The 22120-nt window shown below is 43.8% G+C and overlaps 1 protein-coding gene across 15 annotated transcripts in view; it reads left to right on the forward strand.

The window, feature by feature from the left end:
* CADPS2 (calcium dependent secretion activator 2) overlaps nucleotides 1–22120 on the forward strand; it is a 777539-nt gene that overhangs the window by 445236 nt on the left and 310183 nt on the right. For all 15 annotated transcript variants that reach the window (XM_040343717.1, XM_040343721.1, XM_040343726.1 and 12 more), the window contains exon 16: nucleotides 10419–10542. In XM_040343717.1, the coding sequence (XP_040199651.1) occupies nucleotides 10419–10542 (124 nt within the window). The remainder of the gene's footprint in view (nucleotides 1–10418; nucleotides 10543–22120) is intronic.

The following is a 22120-nucleotide window of genomic DNA, read 5'->3' on the forward strand; positions in this document are numbered from 1 at the left end:
TGGGAAACTTGAGTGTCTCAGAAGATCTTCCAGGAACTGCCAAATTGCAGGATACCCTGGGTCCAAGTCTCTGAAACAAAGCACACACTTTGCGTAAACTTTTAGGTCTTGAGAAACTTCCAATGCAGTAACCACCAGCTTCTCCCACCAGAAAGACGGATGTTTTGAAGAGCGCCTCCAACCTTTTATCCATGGTGTCTTTAAGACCAGAATCCACAGCCTCTACTTATTAAAGTAGGAAATGGATGAGTATTAGCCAGAGAACCTCAATTCTTATAGATGTCTTTCACCATGGGGTAGTGCTGAACTAACCGCTAAGGTGGTAACATCACCTCCTTCAGGAATCCTTGTCTTGTTTGCACCACACCCTCCAGACAGCCCATCGTGGTTCTCTGCATCAGAGATATCTCTGATCTTGAGGCTTATCCAAAGAGGATTCCTAATCCTCAACAGCTTACCCCTCTTCATTCAGAGGATGTTCCTTTTGATACCTAATTTCACCTTAAAAAAACAGAGGGTAGAATGCATTCTAAACAAGTGGGACCTTAGGCATAAAGGAGTCAGGAGATTGTGTACCTTAAACAGTGGAAATACAATATAAGGCCAGGGATTTGGAATTCATATAACCCTTAGGGGAGCCATTACAGGGTGAACTTGGCAGGGGGCCCGCCATACTTAACAGATGGAGTTGGGAGCCTCACTCTGTCCGCCCATGCACAGATATGTTATCATGAAATAATTGTGCACGTTACAATCTGGCCCTGCCCCTTTAGAACAATGCAATGGGTTGAATAGTGCTCCACCATGCACACACAATACTAGCTGCCCCAAGCAATCTAGAGGGGACTAAGGGGACTGCCACAATGCTTCCACATAAGAGGCACCATTCCATAGCTGTAGGACCAGAGGCCCAATTTTTACCTCTCATGGTGTCCTCAGGGACTTGAATTTGTCCTGGATCTGTATAGCACCTTGCCAGTGAGGTAATTGAATACCAGGTATCCTTGAGATTGCTGCCTGTTGAATCCAGTGACAACCAGCTACTTTAAAGGCCACTCCTGCTCTTGCATGTGGGGTACAAGTACCTTTCCTTTTGGCCCTAGAGCCGAGGCCAATTCAAATTAATCCTTTCCTTTTCCCCAAGACTAACTCCCACAAAGATTCTTCAGAGAGACTATGAAGGCACATTCATCACCTAAGCAAAAAAACAAGGCTTAGGTGAGCTGGGAGGAGGTTATGCATGAATGGGAAATCCTGACTTTTTTTTTTGTCTAGTGTCCATTCACCTGAAGGTTGTAGCATAACGTAAGTTGTCATGACGCCTTGTTTCCTGTAATATATGATTAAGAAAAAGACTGAGCTTGAAACACTGATCAAATCTGGGCCACTACGAAATCCTGCTTTCGTAATTCTACAGCAGTGGAAACTAATTATCAAGTACTACTTTGGTGGTACATAGTTCCTCCCACTAAGTTGGCTCACATTAATCCGACCACCTCTGCACATTGATTAAGTGGATGTTCATAGGTGGGCTCTTTATCCTTACCTGTTAGTCCTGCCTGGTGGTGTAGCGATTTTGGCAACAGGTGTACGACATGGTACACACCCTTTTCCGCCAAGCAGTGCCAGTGAACCCACTGGATGTCCTCAACCAAAAACCAGAGAGATTATCTAAATCTCTTCACTATTATGATGCATATCGATACAGCCACGAAGCAGTTGATTGCAAAGGCATGGCTCTTGACAGACCTTTCTACATCTGAGGTCAAATCTTAAATGCACTGGACATTACTTAATGAAAAACTCGCTGCTAGACTTCAGAGAAATATGTATAATTGAACAAAAACAGTGGTGCGCATGCCCACGCACCAAAGCCACAAGGAGAACAAATAACCTAAAGTTTATCAAGATTTAAATAGTAGGACTGGAGTATGTAATTGCCTCCCAATCTCTCCTATCCCAAGCTGTGAAGTCAAATGAATGCACAAATACGTCATATCTGAGTTGGGGGTCCAGGAGAAGAGGGGAGGCCTTGGTTATGGCTAATTTAAACACACCCACTTACCAATCCAGGAGCACCAGATGGAAACATATGGAGTTTGCTGACAAACATCTAATGAAAGATATGTCTTTAACCCAGTAATATCTGTGAAGGGAGACCGCTCATTTCCCGGAGTATAAGCGGTTATTTAGGAGACGCAATTGAGGCATCTGATTCATGTTTATTCTGCTTGCATGACTTCCTGTTGAGTCAGGGGTCCATGCTGGAAGGTGAGAGTACCCAGATAGACCTAAGGTGGATTGTCACAATCTGTGAATTCTTCAGCACTGGTGGAAGATTTTGTGGACTCTTATTTAATACATTTTTTATATTTTACTTATTCATCACAATTTTCTTGGACTGTTCACTACATAAATTTGGATATTTTATCCGCAATTTTTCTTAATTTTATTTATCTTGGTTTATATTACTGCGTTGCACTTTTCTGGTAAATCATTTGTTATTTAAATTTAGTGTTAATTATTTTGTGTTCAGCCTGCATATGGGGGGGGGGGGTTAGTCTCTTATTTTTGCGCTGATTGCACTTCTTTGTTTTTTTATGGCTAATTTAAGACATGGGGTGGGGAATATCCCCAACAAAGCTGATTTTGAGCGCTTTTAATTTTTACATGGATGGTTGACTAAAGTGGTCTAATAGATCGCATATCAGGGGTAAGGAATTCAATGGGTCAGTGAGCCAGATGATTATTTCATCGGCATAGAGGCTAATTTTATGGGAATCTTGAGCAACAGGCCAGTAATATTGGGGTGAGAATGCATAGCTTGAGCTAAAGGTTCAATTATGAGTGCAAATATTAAGGGTGATAGGGGACATCCCTGATGAGTTCCATTTGTTATTGGGAAGGGACTAGAGCGCATACCTGACGTTAGGACTCATGTATGCCACATTTTTGAAGTAACAATTTAAGGTTGTCCCGGTGCATCTAGGGAGATTAGCAGAGAAGGCATTTGGTGATACTCTGCCCAGTGGATAAGGTCTAAGAACCTGCAAGTTCCATCTGAGGCTTGCCAGTTAGAGATGAAGCCTACCTGTTCAGGGTGTATTAGTGTAGGCATATAAGTCACAAGGCGTGCAGCTAATATTTTGGCTTACAGTTTAAGATCTGTGTTTAGGAGAGATATGGGTCGATGGCTGGTTATGAGAAGGTTTACCTGGACGGGATCTTTCCAGTAGCTAGCAAATTGTTGAAGGTATTGCATAGATGAGGTGTGATTTGGGCTGCGTAGGCTTTATAATGGTCATTAACAAAACTGTCTTGTCCTGGGGCTTTATGGGATGGGAGACCATTGATGGCTTCAGTGATCTCGTGGTGGGAAAATGGTTGGGAGAGGGATTCTAGTTGCTTTGGGGAGATAGAAGGGGGGATAGGAAGGATTGTATTTGTTGCAGGGTAGGCTGAGGCACTGAGGGAGAGAGGACAAAGGATATCGAGTTTGGAATAGAAGGAGCTGAAACAATCAGCAATGTCTTTCAGGTTGGTTACCTTATGTCGCTTTTCATTACGGAATGGGATTTTGGCTTGGGCGGATCTGCGTTTTTTATTGTTTGGCTAGGAATTACCCTCGCCTATTTTTCTGGGAATACCAGGTAAGGCAAAGACATCTGGGAAGGGGAAATAGTGATGGATACTGGAGCGTGGTCAGACCATGTAATGGTACCTATGGTGGAGGTTGTGATTTTTTTTGTAGGAAGACCTTCGAGGTAAGAAACAGGTCTATCGTGGAGTAGAATCTTTGGGTATGTGAGTAGAAGGGATAGCCCCTCTCAGTACCATGTCGACACCTCCAGGGTTCACAGAGATCTTCAAGGGAGAGGAGGGAGGAAAGAGCTGTGTATTTTTTGCACTTGAGATTAAAAGAATCATGTTGGGAATCTATGATTTCATTAAAGTCGCTGCATATCACAATTTTGTCTCTGGGATAGTGCTGTAGTTTTTGTATTAGGGATTTAAAGAAAGGTCTCTGGTGAGTATTGGGGCATATATGTTGACATTTGTGAGAGGATGGTTGTTTTTGTCAGCTTGTGCGTGAAAACAGGTTGGGAAGGCATGGTGAGAGCATTGAGGTGATTTGGTTTCTTAAAAGTGCATCACCTGAACACATAGGATATCTGCTTTGTGAGAGACAGCTTTGCGCCAGAGTAGGGAGCATTTAAAAGGACTGTTAAGGCCCTTGGCATTTAGGGAGAACATTTTGAGGGATATTTGGGTATGGCACTGACGATGTCTGTATGGTATTCAGCTCAACAATGGAGCGTGGAGAAAAGAAAAAAAAACATTGCAACTACTCCTCCACTGCTACTAAGATATGCAAAAGTCTGTTCCAGCCTGAGGTGAGCATGGTAAGGCATGTCAACATTATGGTGGGTTTCAAGATTCCCAGGGGTTGGGATTGGGTTTTGGCGTAGGTGGGGGTGCGTGCAAGATAATGCCCCAATTATGCAGCTTCTTGATTCCATCTTTAGGGTTCAGGATGGGGACCTGTTGATTCTGGTATGTCACCAGTAGCTTAGTAGTAGGGTAACCACATCTCTAGATGATTTTATGCTCGTTGAGCAGAGAGGTGACTGGAGCAAGGGACTTGCGGGTTTGGGATGTGGCTGCCAAGATATATCCTGACGAGTGACATTTTGGACATTTAGCTGTGGATTTCTAAGCCCCGGACTCCTGGCGCGGATATACTGGGGCTTAGAACTGGAGATAGCCGCAGTCCATGTCAGCAGGACTGGGGGGGGAGGGGACCTGTGTAAGTTTACCTTACAGAGTTTTCTGTAAAGGTGAACTTGCCCTTTAATAGATATGTTAAGCCCACGTTGGAGATCAGCCTGCAGGGAGAGCAACATGGCTTTGAGGGAGTGCCCTGAGGCTGGGCTGTCAGTGGTGGGGAATGCAGCCAGTGTCTGTGTATCTGGTGAGCTTGCTGTTGAACTACAGGTCCCAGCTCCAGTGTGCTTCTTCACTGGGGACTGTTTAGTGGGAGAAATTTCTGGGGAATCAGCAGAGAGCTTACCTCTGTCTCCTGGTGAGGGAATCGGCTCTTGGTGGGGAGATCCATGTTTTTCCGCATGTAGAAATCCAGCAGGCGGCGATATCCCCTTTGGCTGGTATTTCTTGCGGGGCATAATCTGGTGGGCGGTGCAAATTCCCCCCCCCAGTCTGGAGGGCAGAGAGTGGCTGCAGACAGGCTGGAGAAGCTGGATGGGAGTGTGGAGGAGCAGAGCCTGTGGATTAAGGGGCCATCTTCTCCGGCGGCCAAGCCACGCCCATCTTCAATGCAATTTTGATCGCCGATTATTGGAAATATAGCAACAATCATTGTGACGGTATCGGTATGATATCCCTGTCAACGTTCCCTTCTTCCCATAACGACAATCACCCCAATATTCCACGAGGAGGGATATCCCTGGAATCGCCCAGAAAGCCACACATGAGACAAGCTTACTGCTGGAACAAGACACTTTATTGACACAAAAACTCAGCTTATATGTGGTTAGAGCCTGTTAGGAACGCCCCCCTCACACAGTGGGGTTTCCCATACAGATTATAGGAGACAAGTCGGAGCCGACCATGCAGACATGTTTCTTTAGATAAAGACATCAGCGGAGTTAATTACTAGGTGTAACAGCCTGACCACAATGAAGCAATCAGAATAATTAACATGAGCCCCTTATCTAATCATTGTAAACAGTAAGGCCGGTCTCCTTCCCACACACAATAAATCAATTACCATTTGAACTAGGGAGCTGGCTGAGGAAGGGTCATTAACATGTCAATAGCTTGTGACACATGAACCAAGCAGGGAGATTTACACTGACATCCTTCACAATGGCCCCCCTTTTTCTCCCTGCTCCGGCAAACCCGGTTGGACCTTCCCTGGTCCAGTAGGGTTGACGGGTTCAGAGCTTTTAGTCCGAGGTTAACTCCGTTTGGCGTGACTGACCTCCATTGGTAACTGCTTCCGACTCAGGTATGCTACCGGGTCGTCAGATCACACGCCGGTCAGTCCCCAAGTCTTTGTGCGATCTGCAAAGTCACCAGAAGTCAGTGTGAAGACAGCGAATGGGTCTGTGCGCCGCCGTCTAGGTGTCCCGCTATGGGAGGGGGCAGGTTATGGCTCTGAAGTGACAATCACAGGAGATTCATAAAAAGAAAAAGTTATATTTGTTGAAATGCTGTAGCACTGGTGCTCAGAGTCCGGGGGGGACTCAGAGCCCCATAAGGTCAGCCACCCCCTGCTCCCTCCGCAGCCGCCGGTTCTCCTCTTTGAGCTTCTCCAGCTCCATCTCCAGTTCATGGAGCCTGGGGGGGTCAGCCCGCTGTGACCTCAGGTGGTTGTTCTCCTCCTCCATGCGGCTTATGCACTCCTCCAGCTCTATGTACTCACGGATCAGATCCTGCTTGCTCATGTCCTGCAGGCTCTCCACGTGGTCCTTCATCATCAGGAACTGGGTGGTGGTGTAAGAGGCCACCGGTGGGCCCTTGGCGAACATCTCGGCCCGCATCTGGGGCGCCCGCTGCGATTCCATCTCCTCCAGTCGCTTCTTCTCCTCCCAGGTCCGCTGGTTATATGACTTCCAGGACCTCTTCTTCTTGGAGGGTAGCTGGCGGTGCCTCTTTCTGCCCAGCTCCCTCCAAGGCCCCTCCGGCTCATGGCGGTCGCCCATGACCAGCTGACAATGGTGTTCCCTGTTGTCCGTAATAACAGATTGTACCATGAGGGCTTCGTAAGGGGTGCCCAATGGTTCTTCCGGACCCAGCTCCTGGAGATCCCAAGCCGAGTCTACACAATGGGCTGCTGCTGGTGGGCGGTACCCAGGTTGAGACCAATTTGACCTGGTGTTGTCGTTCATGGGGCAATTCTGCTTGAAGTGACCCAACTGTTTGCACCGGAAGCAGCGTTGTTCGTTGTCCTCCTGGCGTGGGTAGCGAGGGCTAGATGTCATCGGTCTGTTAGGCGGTTGGTATCTAGCGGCTGGTGGGTGTGAGGGCGCCGTTGGTTGTGGAGGTTGTACCCGTGGTGTGACCTGGTTTGTCTTGCGAGTATCCGCATATTCATCCGCCAACTTCGCGGCCTCTGGTAGAGTCATGGGCCTGCGATCTCTCACCCAATCTTTGACATCCGTCTGGATGTGATTGTAAAATTGCTCCAGGAGCATTAGTTGCAAAATGTCCTCTGCGGTGGTGGCCTGGCTGCTGTTAACCCAGTTAGAGGCCGACAGGGACAGCTGGCATGCCCATTCTGCGTAAGAGTCTTTCGTGGTTTTGCGTGAGTCCCTGAACTTCTGTCGGTGGGACTCTGGGGTTACTGCATAACGAGCCAGGAGCGCTTCTTTAACCCGGGCGTAGCTATGGATATCCTGATCTGGCACGGTCCGGAAAGCATCAGAAGCTTTGCCTGACAGTTTGCCTGACAATATTGCAACCCACTCTCTTCTAGCAATTCGGTGCAGGTTACATTGTCGCTCAAAGTCTGCCAGGTAGTTATCAATTTCACAGTCCTTTTCATCAAAAGCTTTAAAAGCGCTAAACGGAATCTTCCTTGCGTCTGCTGTGCTGTACTCACTGTTCGTAGAAGGTGCGGCTGCTTGTTGGACTGCTGCCAGTTTTAACTGTAGCTCTGCGTCCCTTATTTGTTTATCCTTCTGTAGTTCTGCGTCCCTTTTTTCTTTAGCCTTCTGTAGCTCTGCGTCCCTTATTTGTTTAGCCTCCTCCGCTAACAGGTCCATCACTTTCAGAACCACATCCGGCGTTGGGTTCGGGCCGAACCACGCTAGCTTCTCTCTCATTAGCTTGTTGGCTGGCGATTCCTCCTCCTGAATCACTGGTGTCTCCATCTCTTGTACTGCTGGCGTTGCTGCAATCCCGTCCTCCTGGTCTAGCTCCATTAATTCTGCTATGATGACCCGCTTGGTTTTGTTGCTAGCGATCCTTCCACGAACTTCCAGTAGTTCTTCCAGTGTCTGCTTGGAATCCGGGTGTGAAGGGGAATAGAAGGGAAAAATCCCGCTGCTACCAACCAATTGTGACGGTATCGGTATGATATCCCTGTCAACGTTCCCTTCTTCCCATAACGACAATCACCCCAATATTCCACGAGGAGGGATATCCCTGGAATCGCCCAGAAAGCCACACATGAGACAAGCTTACTGCTGGAACAAGACACTTTATTGACACAAAAACTCAGCTTATATGTGGTTATAGCCTGTTAGGAACGCCCCCCTCACACAGTGGGGTTTCCCATACAGATTATAGGAGACAAGTCGGAGCCGACCATGCAGACATGTTTCTTTAGATAAAGACATCAGCGGAGTTAATTACTAGGTGTAACAGCCTGACCACAATGAAGCAATCAGAATAATTAACATGAGCCCCTTATCTAATCATTGTAAACAGTAAGGCCGGTCTCCTTCCCACACACAATAAATCAATTACCATTTGAACTAGGGAGCTGGCTGAGGAAGGGTCATTAACATGTCAATAGCTTGTGACACATGAACCAAGCAGGGAGATTTACACTGACATCCTTCACAATCATTACACTGCACTTGAATTCAAGATTGGCGCTACTCCCCCTGGCCAGCTTCCCTTCCATCCCCACCTCACACACTTAACCCCACTTTTCATTACTGAATTCTCCTCTGTCTTCATCCTTTTGTTGCATCTTACCAGGAATGCTACACGTGTGACCCCCATCTAAACACTTGCAATGTGTATTATTACTCAATTAAAATTATTGAACAAGAAAAAACTGGGCTTTAGCAATCATAAGTATATTTTCCTCATATTTAAAAGTGTAACAGCTTCTTATCTCCTCCTTCAGGCCAGCTATAGAAAGTGAAGACCATGCAGAGGCAGACCTAGGGGATATTGAGGAGACTGAGGCCCCTTTTACACAGACGGATAGTATGGTGCTTTTAGCTGCTAGAAGCACACAATGCTTTCCTATGACATCATTCACACACTACGGTTACCTGCGGTTTTGTGCAGATAGAAAAAATAGAACTGGATGCATCCAGCTGCAAAATCCTGCAGCTATCGGCACATAACCGCAGGTAATCGTAGTGCACTGTGTCAGCTGCGTTTGGTATGAATCTTGAGGGGGAACTCCACGCCAAATTTCAAATAAACGATATGGGTTCCCCCTACAGAGGCATACCAGGCCCTTGGGTCTGCTATGGATTTTAAGGGTAACCGGCATGGGTTCCCCCCAAAATCCATACCTGACCCGTATCTGAGCAGCAGCCCGACCGGTCAGTAAAGTGGGTTGGGACAAGCGAGCGCCCCCCCTCCTTAACCGTGCCATGCCACATGCCCTCAACATGGGGGGGTAGGTTCTTTGAAGAAGAAGACAGAAGCCCGGGTACCACCCCTCATAAAAGAGCCAAAGAAGAGAGGGGGGCCCCGTAGCTGACTAAATTACTTTAAAAACCCTGTGTAGTGTTTTTTTTCCGCCAGGTGAATGGGTAGGGGTACGATGTACCCCATACTCATTCACCTAGGGTGGGGGGCGGGCATCAGGTGGCCCCGTTATTAAAGGAGGCTCCCAGATTCCGATAAGCTCCCCTCCTGCAGACCCCGACAACCAATAGCCAGGGTTGTCGGGAAGAGGCCCTGTCCTCATCAACATGGGGACAGGTGCTTTGGGGTGGCACCTACCCCCCCATGTTGAGGGCATGCGGCCTGACCCGGTTAAGGAGGGGGGGCGCTCGCTCATCCCCACCCCCTTTCCTGACCGGCCGGGCTGCTGCTCGGATACGGGTCTGGTATGGATTTTGGGGGGAACCCCATGTTGTTTTTTCGGCGTACGGGTGTTCCCCTTAAAATCCATAGCAGACTTAAGGGCCCAGTATGTCCCTGTAGGGGGAACCCATGCCGTTTTTTTTATTTGAAATTTGGCGTGGAGTTCCCCCTCAAGATTCATACCAAACACAGTGCTTGGTATTGGCAGGGATCCAAGTCGGATCCCCGTTCAATATCGTGCCGCGGCTAAACGCAACCGCAGCTAAAAGCACTGTACAAATGCAGCTGATTGCTGTGCCTGGAGTCTTGAATTCCAGGAAACATAAACATGCTTTTAGCTGCGGCAAAACAGTTGTCCGTGTGAAAGGGGCCTGAAGTCATGGCATGCTCATCATTCCATGGCAAAAACTGTGACTTTACTGTGCCAAACATTGGGCGTGATTGAGCCTGTTCAACTGAGGACTAATTATTAAATTCCTTTTTTTTTTTCTTTTTGCAAAATCATTCTGTAAGCTGGTCAAATTTACATATATAGCTAAAAAAACCTCTATAGTTGCCCTTTAAATTATGGCATTGCAGTTATTTTATTGAAAGTTGTCTTAATTCTCCTTCTTCAGGTTTTGATGAAAGATATTGCAACACCTATACCTGCTGAAGAGGTCAAGAAAGTTATAAGAAGATGTCTTGAAAAAGCTGCCTTGATCAATTACACCCGACTTACAGATTATGCCAAAATTGAAGGTCAGATATTTATATAATGTTAAGCTGATTTTCCTTAAAGGGTTTGTAAAACTTTGTGTTTTTTCACCTTAATGCATCCTATGAATTAAGGTAAAAACACACCTGGCAGTCTCCGGCTCCCCCAGCACCCCTGAACTTGCCTCGACGGGGACGCGCTGTCACTCTCTCTACGGGGTCCCAGCTCTTGATTAGATAGATTGATAGCAGTGCATCCATTGGCTTCCGCTTCTGTCAATCAAATCCAATGACCCGGGGGCGAGTCATACATTCGGCGGCTATGGACGCCGAATGAATGACTCTGGAACACGCCCGCAAGGTAACCTGCTCCCCTGGAGAGTGCTTCTCCTAGGGGGTTATCTGATGCGGGGAGGAGCCGCGGGAGCCTCCGGGGGACACCAGGAGTCGGTGTTCGAGCCACTCTGTGCAAAACGAACTGCACAGTAGAGGCAAGTATTACATGTTTGTTATTTTTTTATTTAGAGATATACGGTATATATTTATGTATATGTCTATATCACATACTGTATACACACTATATCAAAGTTTATACCTAAATATATAATTTTGCTATTTGTTTTGTTTTTTTTGTATTAGCAATGTTTTTGCTTCAATATGTAGTACATTTGTAGTACATTTGTATTGGAAAGGTAAACCAATTACCAGCGACTCCTAGTCTGATTTTAGGGCTCAGTTCACACTGCCGCGACCTGAAAGTCACAACTTTGCCAGGCGACTTCCTGGCAATTTGCTGGCAACTTGAGTACTACTTGATGGGACTTTGAAGCAATTAAAAAAAAAAAACTTTTAGGGAATGCCTGGGTAATCTTCCTGTAATGTCAGATCCAAATCACATGGAGGCGACTTCCATTAAAGTCTATGGGTGCAGGTAAGATAGAAGTCGCCTTAAAGTAGTACAGGAACCTTTTCTAAAGTCTGAGTGACTTCAGTGGTGCTATAGGACAGCTCTCATTGACTAACATGGGATTTCACATGTCACGCAACTTGGGGTCCCACAAGTCAGATCCCGAACGTGCCAGTGTGAACCGAGCCTAAAAGTAACATGATATGAAACATGACATGAAAGTGACAATCATGATAGAAATACGGCAATTACTACTAGCTACTAATTATCAGGTTGTTTGCTTATGAGGATGACCACACAAAAACCTAAATGCTTTGATTGGATCCTTTGTTTAAATTGCTGCTCTTGATAAGAGTAATGCATCATTTGTGGAGTTTTTTTTTTTTTTTTTTTTTTTTTTTAGCTACAACTTTGATAGAGCATCCAGTTTCTGATCCATTTATTCTAAAGCTCCTTCCTCAGGGTTCTTGGTGTCAAAAGAGAATCTTTGCTGCTTTCACCAAGTTACTGAAACTATTGACAGATGTCCTTAAGGAGTTGTGGTCTAGGTCTCTGTCAGCAAAGGATATATGTTGTGAATTTATACCTTTTTAACACTTCTTTAACAATGCCTTGAATACGTTTATACTAAATGTTCTGGGAGGAAGGTGTACTCTTTTGCCTTCATCTGGGACAGCAAGGGTTATTTTCAGAACTTGAGCAACTAAGCAGATGACTTCCTTTCATAAAACATCCTGGAACTCTAAGCCTGCTAAGTCAGGCAACAAACCTTTTTCCCGATGGAGGGGTGTCCCCACTTCTAAAATTGGAGTGGACATCTGGCAGCCTTTGCAGTTAACGCTTTACCTGAGATACAGTTGCCATAAAAAGTATGTGAACCCTTTTGGAATGATATGGATTTCTGCACAACTTGGTCATAAAATGTAAAAGGAATAGAGGAGTATGGGATTATTACAGTGCCAACAGATAGAAACCAAAACACAATAAATATATAAAAATGATTTATTAATTACAAAGTGATAAAGTTAGTTCAAACATATAAGCACCAAAAATTCTGAATGAACAAAATAGTAGCGCTAAAAAATAACTAAACGTTTCTAAATATTAAACCATACATTCGTGATACAAAAAATATTGTGAGGAATGCAGGAATATATAAAGTGAAAAAATTGTATAAATAAAAAAGCGTCCACATAGAAAATCCAAGGTGATAATATTCCAGGTGAAAACAATTAAAGTGTCCAAAGGAAAACAAATCTTCAAAAAATCTTCTTAATATGAGACCTTTCACCACACCAAAGTGCTCAGACTTCACACCCATAAGAATTGCGCTTACCAATGCGATATGCCTTGCATTCTCATGCTTGGCACAAACAGCAAAATATTTCTCCACACGAACTGACCAATTCCACCAGTGATTCTCACAAGCCGAATCGTTGTTCCACATGAAAGGTAAAGTGACTCCAATGGTGAAGTATATCAAACTTGTTTATTTAAAATCAGTAAAAAAGCTTCACACATTGCACTCACATTTAATACAGCAAATCAAGGCACTTCAATAGTGAACTAAGCAGCGAGTTCCTCACAGGTGATTATCTTGTTGCATTATGGTCACAGCGGACCTAAATAAAAACAGTCAGCCTCACCCCCTGCTCTGTTCGTCTCACTCGTCGCTTCAAAAACACACTGCACATGCAATACAGTACAATAAGAACGTGGGAGCAAACATCACAGTACAGGCTAATGGTCAGGTCTTCCCGACTAGTTTCGCCAAACCTTTGTCTTCATCAGGGGATTTGTGACATGACCAGCTCAGTAAGTGGCTCTGAAGGAGTGAAACAGAAATTATTTATCAATTTATACAGAGTCCTTTAAATACATATGCATAATATTTCAAATAAAATTTGACGTAGTTTGGCTGGAAAATATGTTGGAGCAACAAAAGCCAAGGTGCTACAATAGGGCCCATAAAAAACCCAGACCCTCACATAAAGTGGTGAGGAAAACTTACATTATAACTCCAGATGAACTGGATAATTGAGAAAGCGCAAATGTGACTTCAAAACTGGTCTGCAAATTGCAGATAAATTGCCCAATTCTAAGGAAAGTGAAAGAAAGGAATAAATAAAATAAAGGTTAGACGAAAATGTGCCAAACGAGACCCACAAAATGAGTGAGTTCTTAGTAGGATGACTTACCCGAACGAAAATAGCTAATAGCATCAGCGTCCCTGTAGAGCAAAGCTGCAGCTGTGAAGGAGAGGCTCGTTATAGCCCCTCAATTGCAGCAAAAGATGGCGTCATCACGCCGCGAGCAGACGGCAGAGTCTGCCGCGCATGCGCATAAAGCGCCTACAAGTTCCATAATGCCCCGCGGCCAGCAAGATCGCGTCATTCTCAGACGAAAGATCAGTGGACCTGCAGGGCATGGGAAAAGCGGGACACTACAGCCACCCAAAAAAAAGGTGGCAAGATGGAAAAATAGGGATGCCAAGACTGCCCAAATAAAAAGGCGCAGCCAGCAAAATGACACAATATAGCGGTGAAGTTAACCGCATAATGCCCGCTAAGCCCCCGGTTACAGGTGCAAATCCACATCTGGGGATAGGGCCACCAAATGGGTCCCCAAAAGAAACAAACACAGGGAGTCAAATGGGGACATGGATAAAAACAGGATCCATCTAGGGAACCAGATTGAGCTCTGTCGAGTTCCCACTTACAAGACAGAGCTACAGATAGGCATATAAGCTCCACCAGATGTCCAAGTCAAAGAAGAAAAATAAGAAAAAAGGGGGGGACCACCCGAAGGTGTTTGGGACTTTAAATGAGAATACGTCTGTGATGTATCTCCATCCTTGTGTCTTGGACTTTATATGAGATTACATCCAAACTATATCTCCATCCCGTATGCGGAAAATTGCAACAAAGGGAATTTGGGACTTTAAATGAAACAGTGGGCTGAATGGGGACAAAGTAATGAAACAAGCCATAGATGAAATGTTCATGTATTGAGAAAGTAGAATATTTGGTAGAAACAAATAACTTGTACAAAAGTACAGAACATACATTTCATACATAATACAATAATTGATATAAAAATACATTAAATAAATAACAGTCCATGACAACATATATAGCCACATAGAGGTTGGGCATAACCACGCAATAGGTGAAGTATAAAATGTAAATAGATCATAGAAGTACTGGTTGATCAGAATGGGTCCCATAAACGCGTATAGCTACATCTTTGTAAGCCCGACGCAGCGTTTCGTGTATATGAAAAACACTCATCAGGGGCGGATGTAGTGGGATATCTGGAATACAGATTTGATTAGTGATCAAGGTATTAAAATTGGATCCACCAAAAAAGAGGTAGTAAGTCAATTCTGGTTACTTACATAGTATGTCAAAGTGGTAAAGAAGAAAAATAAGTAAAGATTTTTTGAAAAATAATGAACAATAACAAGCTGCGAAAATATATTAAACATACTTAATGAAAATTCATTTATGAATCACAAAATAACAGAAAACAAACTATAACATGGTATAAAACTAAATGAACATATCATAGAATATATTTAATAAACCCCAATGGGGGGCAATTCAGTATATTGGCCCAAATATAGTGTACCCCTAAGATAGAAAAACGTGGTATGTTAGGTACTGGGAAACAGTAAATGGTCATAATAGGTGGAGAAGGAGACAAGATGGAAGGTCAATAAGTGAGAGAAATGACCATACCACAAGTCTCACCAAATGGAGACAAATCACAAGATGTCGTAACAGATCAACTTATAGAAATGATTTAAAGCTTATATACTCATTTAAACCTGGAAATTTGATGGCATCAAGTAAGTGTATCCATTTGGTTTCTAGCTGTAAAAGAGTCTTGTCTACATCCACCTCGAGCATGTAAAGGTACATGCTCCAAGGCTGCAAAGCTAATGGAGTTAACATCAAAGTCATGTAGACATCCTACATGTCGATTTAGGGCGGTATTCATCAAGCGTTTATATAGGGGATTGACATGATCCTTAATGCACTTGAAAAAGGGCCTTTTAGTCTTGCCCACGTGGGAACAGCCGCATTGGCAGCTGGCTAAGTAGACAATACCTATGGTTTGGCACGTGATAGGAAATTTCAGTTTGTGGATCTTATCATTAGGCAGGATGGTTACATCATTGTTGCACATAAAGGGACAGATGTCACCGTGTCCACAGGAAAAGGTTCCCGTGGAGATGGACATCTGAATACCCTTACACACATGGTGACTAGTTACCAAATGATCTCTAAGAGAGGGTGCTCGTCCGTGTAAGGCTTGATGTGTTTGTTAATTGTACCATCAGCCATAAGCAAAGGCCACATTTTTTTTTTTTAATCCCTCTCATTTGTGCATGTTGTTTGGAAAATTGCATTATAATTCGAACTGAATTAGTACCTTTATGCTTTTTGTTGGAGTGGATGAGAACCTCTTTGTCCAACCAAGTTGGTGACTTTGTTAAAAGAGCGTTTCAGAAGAGACCGACTATATCCCAGAGAATGCAGTCTCGGATATAATTCATTGGCTGCAGTGTGGAAATCAGGTTCCCGAGTGCAGTTTCTCTTCAATCTGAGGAATTGGCTATATGGAATGCTCTCCAATAGAGGTTCAGGGTGTGCGCTACTCGCATGCAGGATAGTATTCCCGCTGACGGCTTGCGATACAGAGAAGAATGCAAGCGGCCAACAGGGTCAACATGAATCTGTAGATCCAGAAAGTTCACCTGGGATTGACTACACTCCATCGTGAATTTTAAGTTGTAGGAATTATTAGCCAATAGGTCCATTAGCTGTGTGAGCTCTTCCCTGGTACCAGACCAGAAAATCAGAATGTCGTCTATGTATCTATGCCATGCGATGACATTGGAGAGCAGCCGCGTGTATCGATCATCTGCAAAAATGTCTCTCTCCCACCCTCCCAGATACAGGTTTGCATAGCTAGGGGCACATTTGGTCCCCATAGCTACGCCCTGTATCTGGAGGAAGTGGGAGGAGCCACACATAAATACATTTCGTGTCAGAATAAATTTCAACAACCTGAGAACAAACTCACTATACAAGTCAGAGGCTGTACCACATTCTTTAAGTTGAGTGGAGATTACCTCTAAACCCCTAGCATGTGGTATGGAGTTATAGAGGCTCTCCACATCGAGAGCTACCAGCCAGGCCCCAGGGTGGATTACTTTTCCATCGATAGTGCGGAGTAGGTCGATGGTATCCTTGACATAGGAGGAAAGAGAGGTCACACGTGGAAGCAAGTATTTGTCTATTAGTGCGCTGGCATTTTCAGTTAGTCCTTGACACCCAGAGACGATAGGTTGTCTTGGAGGATGCTCCAAGGACTTGTGCACTTTGGGAAGAGAATAAAATGTTGGGATTTTTGACTCCTTAACATTCAAGAAATTCCAGGTACTAAGGTCAATGATACCTCACTGGTAGGCACCAAAGATCAGATTGTAGTATTCCGTAGTGAAATTATCAATTAATGTCCTAGAGATCGGTTTGTACCATTTTTTTATTGCCTAGGATGTCGAGGCACATGGATTCATATGCCTCGACATCCATGACAACTACATTCCCACCCTTATCAGCCGGTTTTATGACTAAATTTGGATGGTTCTGAAGATCAGTAAGGGCCTTAAGTTGGGCTGAAGATAAATGTTTATTGTTCTTATTGGTTATATCCATATTTTTTATTTCTGAAGACACCTGTTGAACAAATGCCCAGAGGTTTGGATTGGTCTGTAAAGGAGGAAACCTTGCGATTTCAGTTTATATGAAATAGGGGGTGGAGGCAACACCAGGGACGACGACCCCCGAAGAACTGGGAAGGATCTCATCACCAGTGTTGCCCTCCTCCCATAAGGACATCAGGTCATCCATAGCCCGAAGTTACGATTCCGTGTAATCCATAAGTGAAAAATCAGTATTGTCAGATTGTTGGGACTTGTCATACATAACTTTGAACAATAAACGTCTGGCAAACAGATGAGTATCTTTAATTAATTGAAATCTATCTACATCAATAGAGGAACAAAAAGTTAAACCTAATTTCAAAACATGTACTTGTTCTGTGGTCAAAGGTGTAGACAAGAGGTTTATTACTTCAAGTCCTGAGGTTCCTGATTGGGAGCCCGAGGATTGAGGGTCGGATTTAAATCCTGATTTTTCCCTAAAAAAATAGGTGCTGTTTTGGGATCAATATGTTGAGCACTGACCGGAAACATGGTAGATATTGAGGGCTCGCTCGCTCGACGAATGAGAGACGAAGATAGTGCAGAAGGAATAGGCGGATTAGCTATGATTGAGGGTACTAGTGAAGAGTGTGAAGAAACAACAGTAGTAGAGGGTCTACCATAAAGTGGAGTAGACGAGTGCGTATTAGTAGGTGCATTACAAACCGAATGTGGCTTAGGACTGCCAGTGGGACCGAAGGTGCGGTGAAGTGAATCAAGAGATGCCGTAGTGCGATCACCTTTCCTCTTCTTAGGAATTCTGTCTTGAGAGAAGTCATGATATGTAGTAGACGTGCTAGGTGAAAGAGAAACAGAAGCAGATACAGTATTTGGCATCTCTGTATTAGCTTTAGGAACGTCATAATTAGAAGGTTTTGTGTATTTAGTAGATGTAGGTTGATTCCATTTATAAGCATATCCGTTGTCATCAGCTATTTTATCCCTGAAACTTACTTTCCTTGGTATTGATAATACCCAGCGTGTATTCCTCCAGATGTGCCCGTAGGTCTTTATTACTTGCGGCAAATCTGGGGGAAGTGGATGTCGGCAAATAATCTGAATACCAAGCACCAATCTGCAAATCAATTTGTTCAAGTTCTGATTCATATTGTTTACATAGAATGAATATCCTTTCATAGGAGCAGGACTGTAGGTTGTGCTCTCATGATTGTTTCAGTGAATCATTAATTTTTCGGACATTCGGGAAAATCTGAATCCTCAATCCCCATGGGACCACATGATTCTCCATATATTTTTCAAAATAGATTTTGTGCCAGTAGATCCTGGCCTTTTTTTCCAAAAGACGTTGAAGTCTCATGAATATCCTATCAAGATCCACATCTGACATTTTAGCCTCCTTCTGAGAGGAGTGGATTTTGGCCATCAAGCCCTCCCATGCTTCCCCACAAAAATCAGCCATGACTGACACGGAAAACTAATACACGCATTTAGGCCAAATGGACTGACTGTAAATCTATAATAGATCAGAAAACACTTACACAATCAAAAAAATCCAAAATAATGTTTTTTCGAGAATAAAAAAGAGAAACACATAAAGTATTCTATGTTAATTAATTGAATTAATGTGGTTTCTATAAGTGCAATCGACCACGGGGTTGTTTATAGTTGATAGTACAATTAACAAACACATCAAGCCTTACCCGGAAATTACTTTCAAACGAGCACCCTCTCTTAGAGATCGTTTGGTAACTAGTCACCATGTGCGTAAGGGTATTCAGATGTCCATCTCCACGGGAACCTTTTCCTGTGGACACGGTGACATCTGTCCCTTTATGTGCAACAATGATGTAACCATCCTGCCTAATGGTAAGATCCACAAACTGAAATTTCGTATCACGTGCCAAACCATAGGTATTGTCTACTTAGCCAGCTGCTAATGCGGCTGTTTCTACGCGGGCAAGACTAAAAGGCCCTTTTTCAAGTGCATTAAGGATCCTGTCAATCCCCTATATAAACGCTTGATGACTACCGCCCTAAATCGACATGTAGGATGTCTACATGACTTTGATGTTAACTCCATTAGCTTTGCAGCCTTGGAGCATGTACCTTTACATGCTCGAGGTGGATGTATCGACAAGACTCTTTTACAGCTAGAAACCAAATAGATACACTTACTTGATGCCGTCAAATTTCCAGGCTTAAATGAGTATATAAGCTTTAAATAATTTCTATAAGTTGATCTGTTACGACATCTTGTGATTTGTCTCCATTTGGTGAGACTTGTGGTATGGTCATTTCTCTTTTTTTCTACTTCAGACTCCACCAGCTAACACAAGACTTGCTCACATATTATTTGCCTATAACGTCTCAGCTATGGTTTCACATCATTTGTTTTTTTTTTTGTTTTGTTTTTTACAGGAAACTCACCTGAGTATGGGTACAAGTTGTAGAATTACCTCAGATGAGTTTACCCTGTGGTTTTATGCGGACTCCCCTATTTCCCACGCAAAAGGAGTGGCCATAGGGTTCGCTAGGGGTGCTCGGTTCACTTTGGAGCAAAGGAGGACAGACCCAGACGACCGCTTCCTATTTCTAACGGGGAACCTGAATGGGACCGAGATCTCACTGGCGAACGTTTATGGACCAAATAAAAAGTCTGCTCAATACTTGGCAAGATTAGTGGAAGAGTTCATGAACTTTAACATAGGAGGGGCTATCATGGGAGGGGATATTAATCTATGTCTAGATCCAAAACTAGATAGTACGTCACATGCACAGGGCACTGGAATAAGCCAGAGGAATAAATTAAAAAAGAAGATATACCAACACCAACTGGTAGACGTTTGGAGATCACAACATATGAGATAAAGAGACTATACATTCCGTTCCCCTGTGCATGGGACATACACTAGAATTGATTATTTTTTGGTAGAGCATAGGCTACTAGAACTAGTGAAAGATACAAAGATTGTAATCTCAACATTTTCGGATCACGCTCCTATCGCACTGCAATTGAAAATTGGAGAGATAGAATATGGAAAATGTAACTGGAGGCTAAATGAAGAACTTATATTAGACAAAGAGCTAGAGAAGAGAATAAAGAAGGAATTAGAACAGTTCTTTAGGGAGAACAGCACAGAAGGAATGTCTGAGGCGACAATTTGGGAAACCGATAAGGTCTATATTAGGGGTATTTTAATTTAAAGAGGGAGCTAAAAAAAAGAAAAGAAATAAAGAGAAAAAAATTGTTAACTAAAGAAATTCTTGAATTAGAACAACTACATAAAGAAACTGGTCAAAGATCTTTTATTGAATCTCAGTATTAAAAGAGGAAATGAGAGGAGTAATCGAACAGGAATCCTGAATATCTCTAAATTTGGCCAAAAAAGAAAGATATCAATGGGGTAATAAGGCGGGGAAATACTTGGCGAATGTATTAAAAAACAAACAAAAAAAAAACAGCTAACCATATTTAGAGAATACAGACAAACACTGGAGAAATGAGATTCAAGACTTCAGATATCATTAAAAAGTTTCAGGAATTTTATGGGAATCTTTACGCAATTCATAAGATTTGGAACTAAAGAAGAGGTAAAACAAAAAGAGGAGAAAATTAAATTATATCTGAGGGACTTGGACTTAAATAAAATTCCAGGAAATAAACTCAATCTCGAAACCCCCATAACAGAAGAAGAAATATTTAAAATTATTCAAGAATTGCCCAACGGGAAAAGCCCCGGTCCCGACGGACTGACAATTTTGTACTATATATTTCTTTATCGTACATCACGGGACACAGAGCGGCATTCATTACTATATGGGTTATATGGAGTACCTTCAGGTGTAGACACTGGCAATCTCAAACAGGAAATGCCCCTCCCTATATAACCCCCTCCCATAGGAGGAGTACCTCAGTTTTTACGCCAGTGTCTTAGGTGTTAGTCATGGTTTAGCTTGCCTCCGCATCCTTGGGATTAGGTGAGCTACCGGTTCTGTCCAAAAAAGCCTCAGCGCTAAAGTGGTCAGTAACCGGACCCCAAACCCTTGGGGTATAGCCCATAATGCTTTTCTTTTTAGAGAGCTGGACCCTGGGCCCAGAACTTAGAAACCTTTGGGTACCTAAAGTTTTCTGTTGCCAGGGTGCTATATGGGCCCAGGACAGTGGATCCTTCATAGGAACCCAGGGCCTGAAGGTCTAGACATCCCCACGGAGATGGGGGAAGATTGGGCCTCTTGCTTGGCAAAGTCCTGCGGCATGGAGCAGGTAAGTGAGGGGAAAACTTGCGGAACTTGGTTCTTAGCAGGTTTTTTTCTGGGGGGTCACAGGGGACATGCCTAAAGTTATGCACTGCATCTGGCAAACTAGTCACATATCATAAAGATAGGATGGCTCTCTATGTATTATTCCCCATAAGATGTGACCTCCCTTGTAGTGTTGGAAAAGCATTGAGTGGGGCCTGTGTTATATAAAAATATATGTGTGTGTCAGAGAGCTTTGCTTACCTGCAGGCCTCCAGGCGATGCTCCATTCAGTCTTCCTCCTCAGAGCCTGCAAGCAGGCAAAACGCTGACCTCCTCATGGTTCCAGGCTGCAGGCTGCAGTTTGCTGGAACAGAGAGGTCCCTTCCTCCCAAAATCCCCCCCCCCTCCCCCTGTCGGGAGGGGCATTTCCTGTTTGAGATTGCTGGGGGGGAAGGGCGGGTCAGTGGCTTAAAGGAAGGGGCGGCCCTTCCTTGTTTGTTCCATTCAATACTTTGGAACTGAGGAGAAAGACCAGAGCGGCAGCACGGGGCGCCGAGGACACACAGTGGCCAGAAAGGATATTGCAGTCTTCAGAGGACTGTTTTTTCAAGCCTAGAAATAGGCTGTTTCTTTTCCATCTCATAGTTTTTCTTTGCAATACTACTCAGGGGGACAGAATGTTTTTTCTTTCCTGGATTTGAAACAAAAACAAAAAAAAAAAAAAAAAGTCATCTAGGGGA

This window comes from Rana temporaria, chromosome 3 (assembly GCF_905171775.1).
Source record: "Rana temporaria chromosome 3, aRanTem1.1, whole genome shotgun sequence".
NCBI lineage: Eukaryota > Metazoa > Chordata > Amphibia > Anura > Ranidae > Rana > Rana temporaria.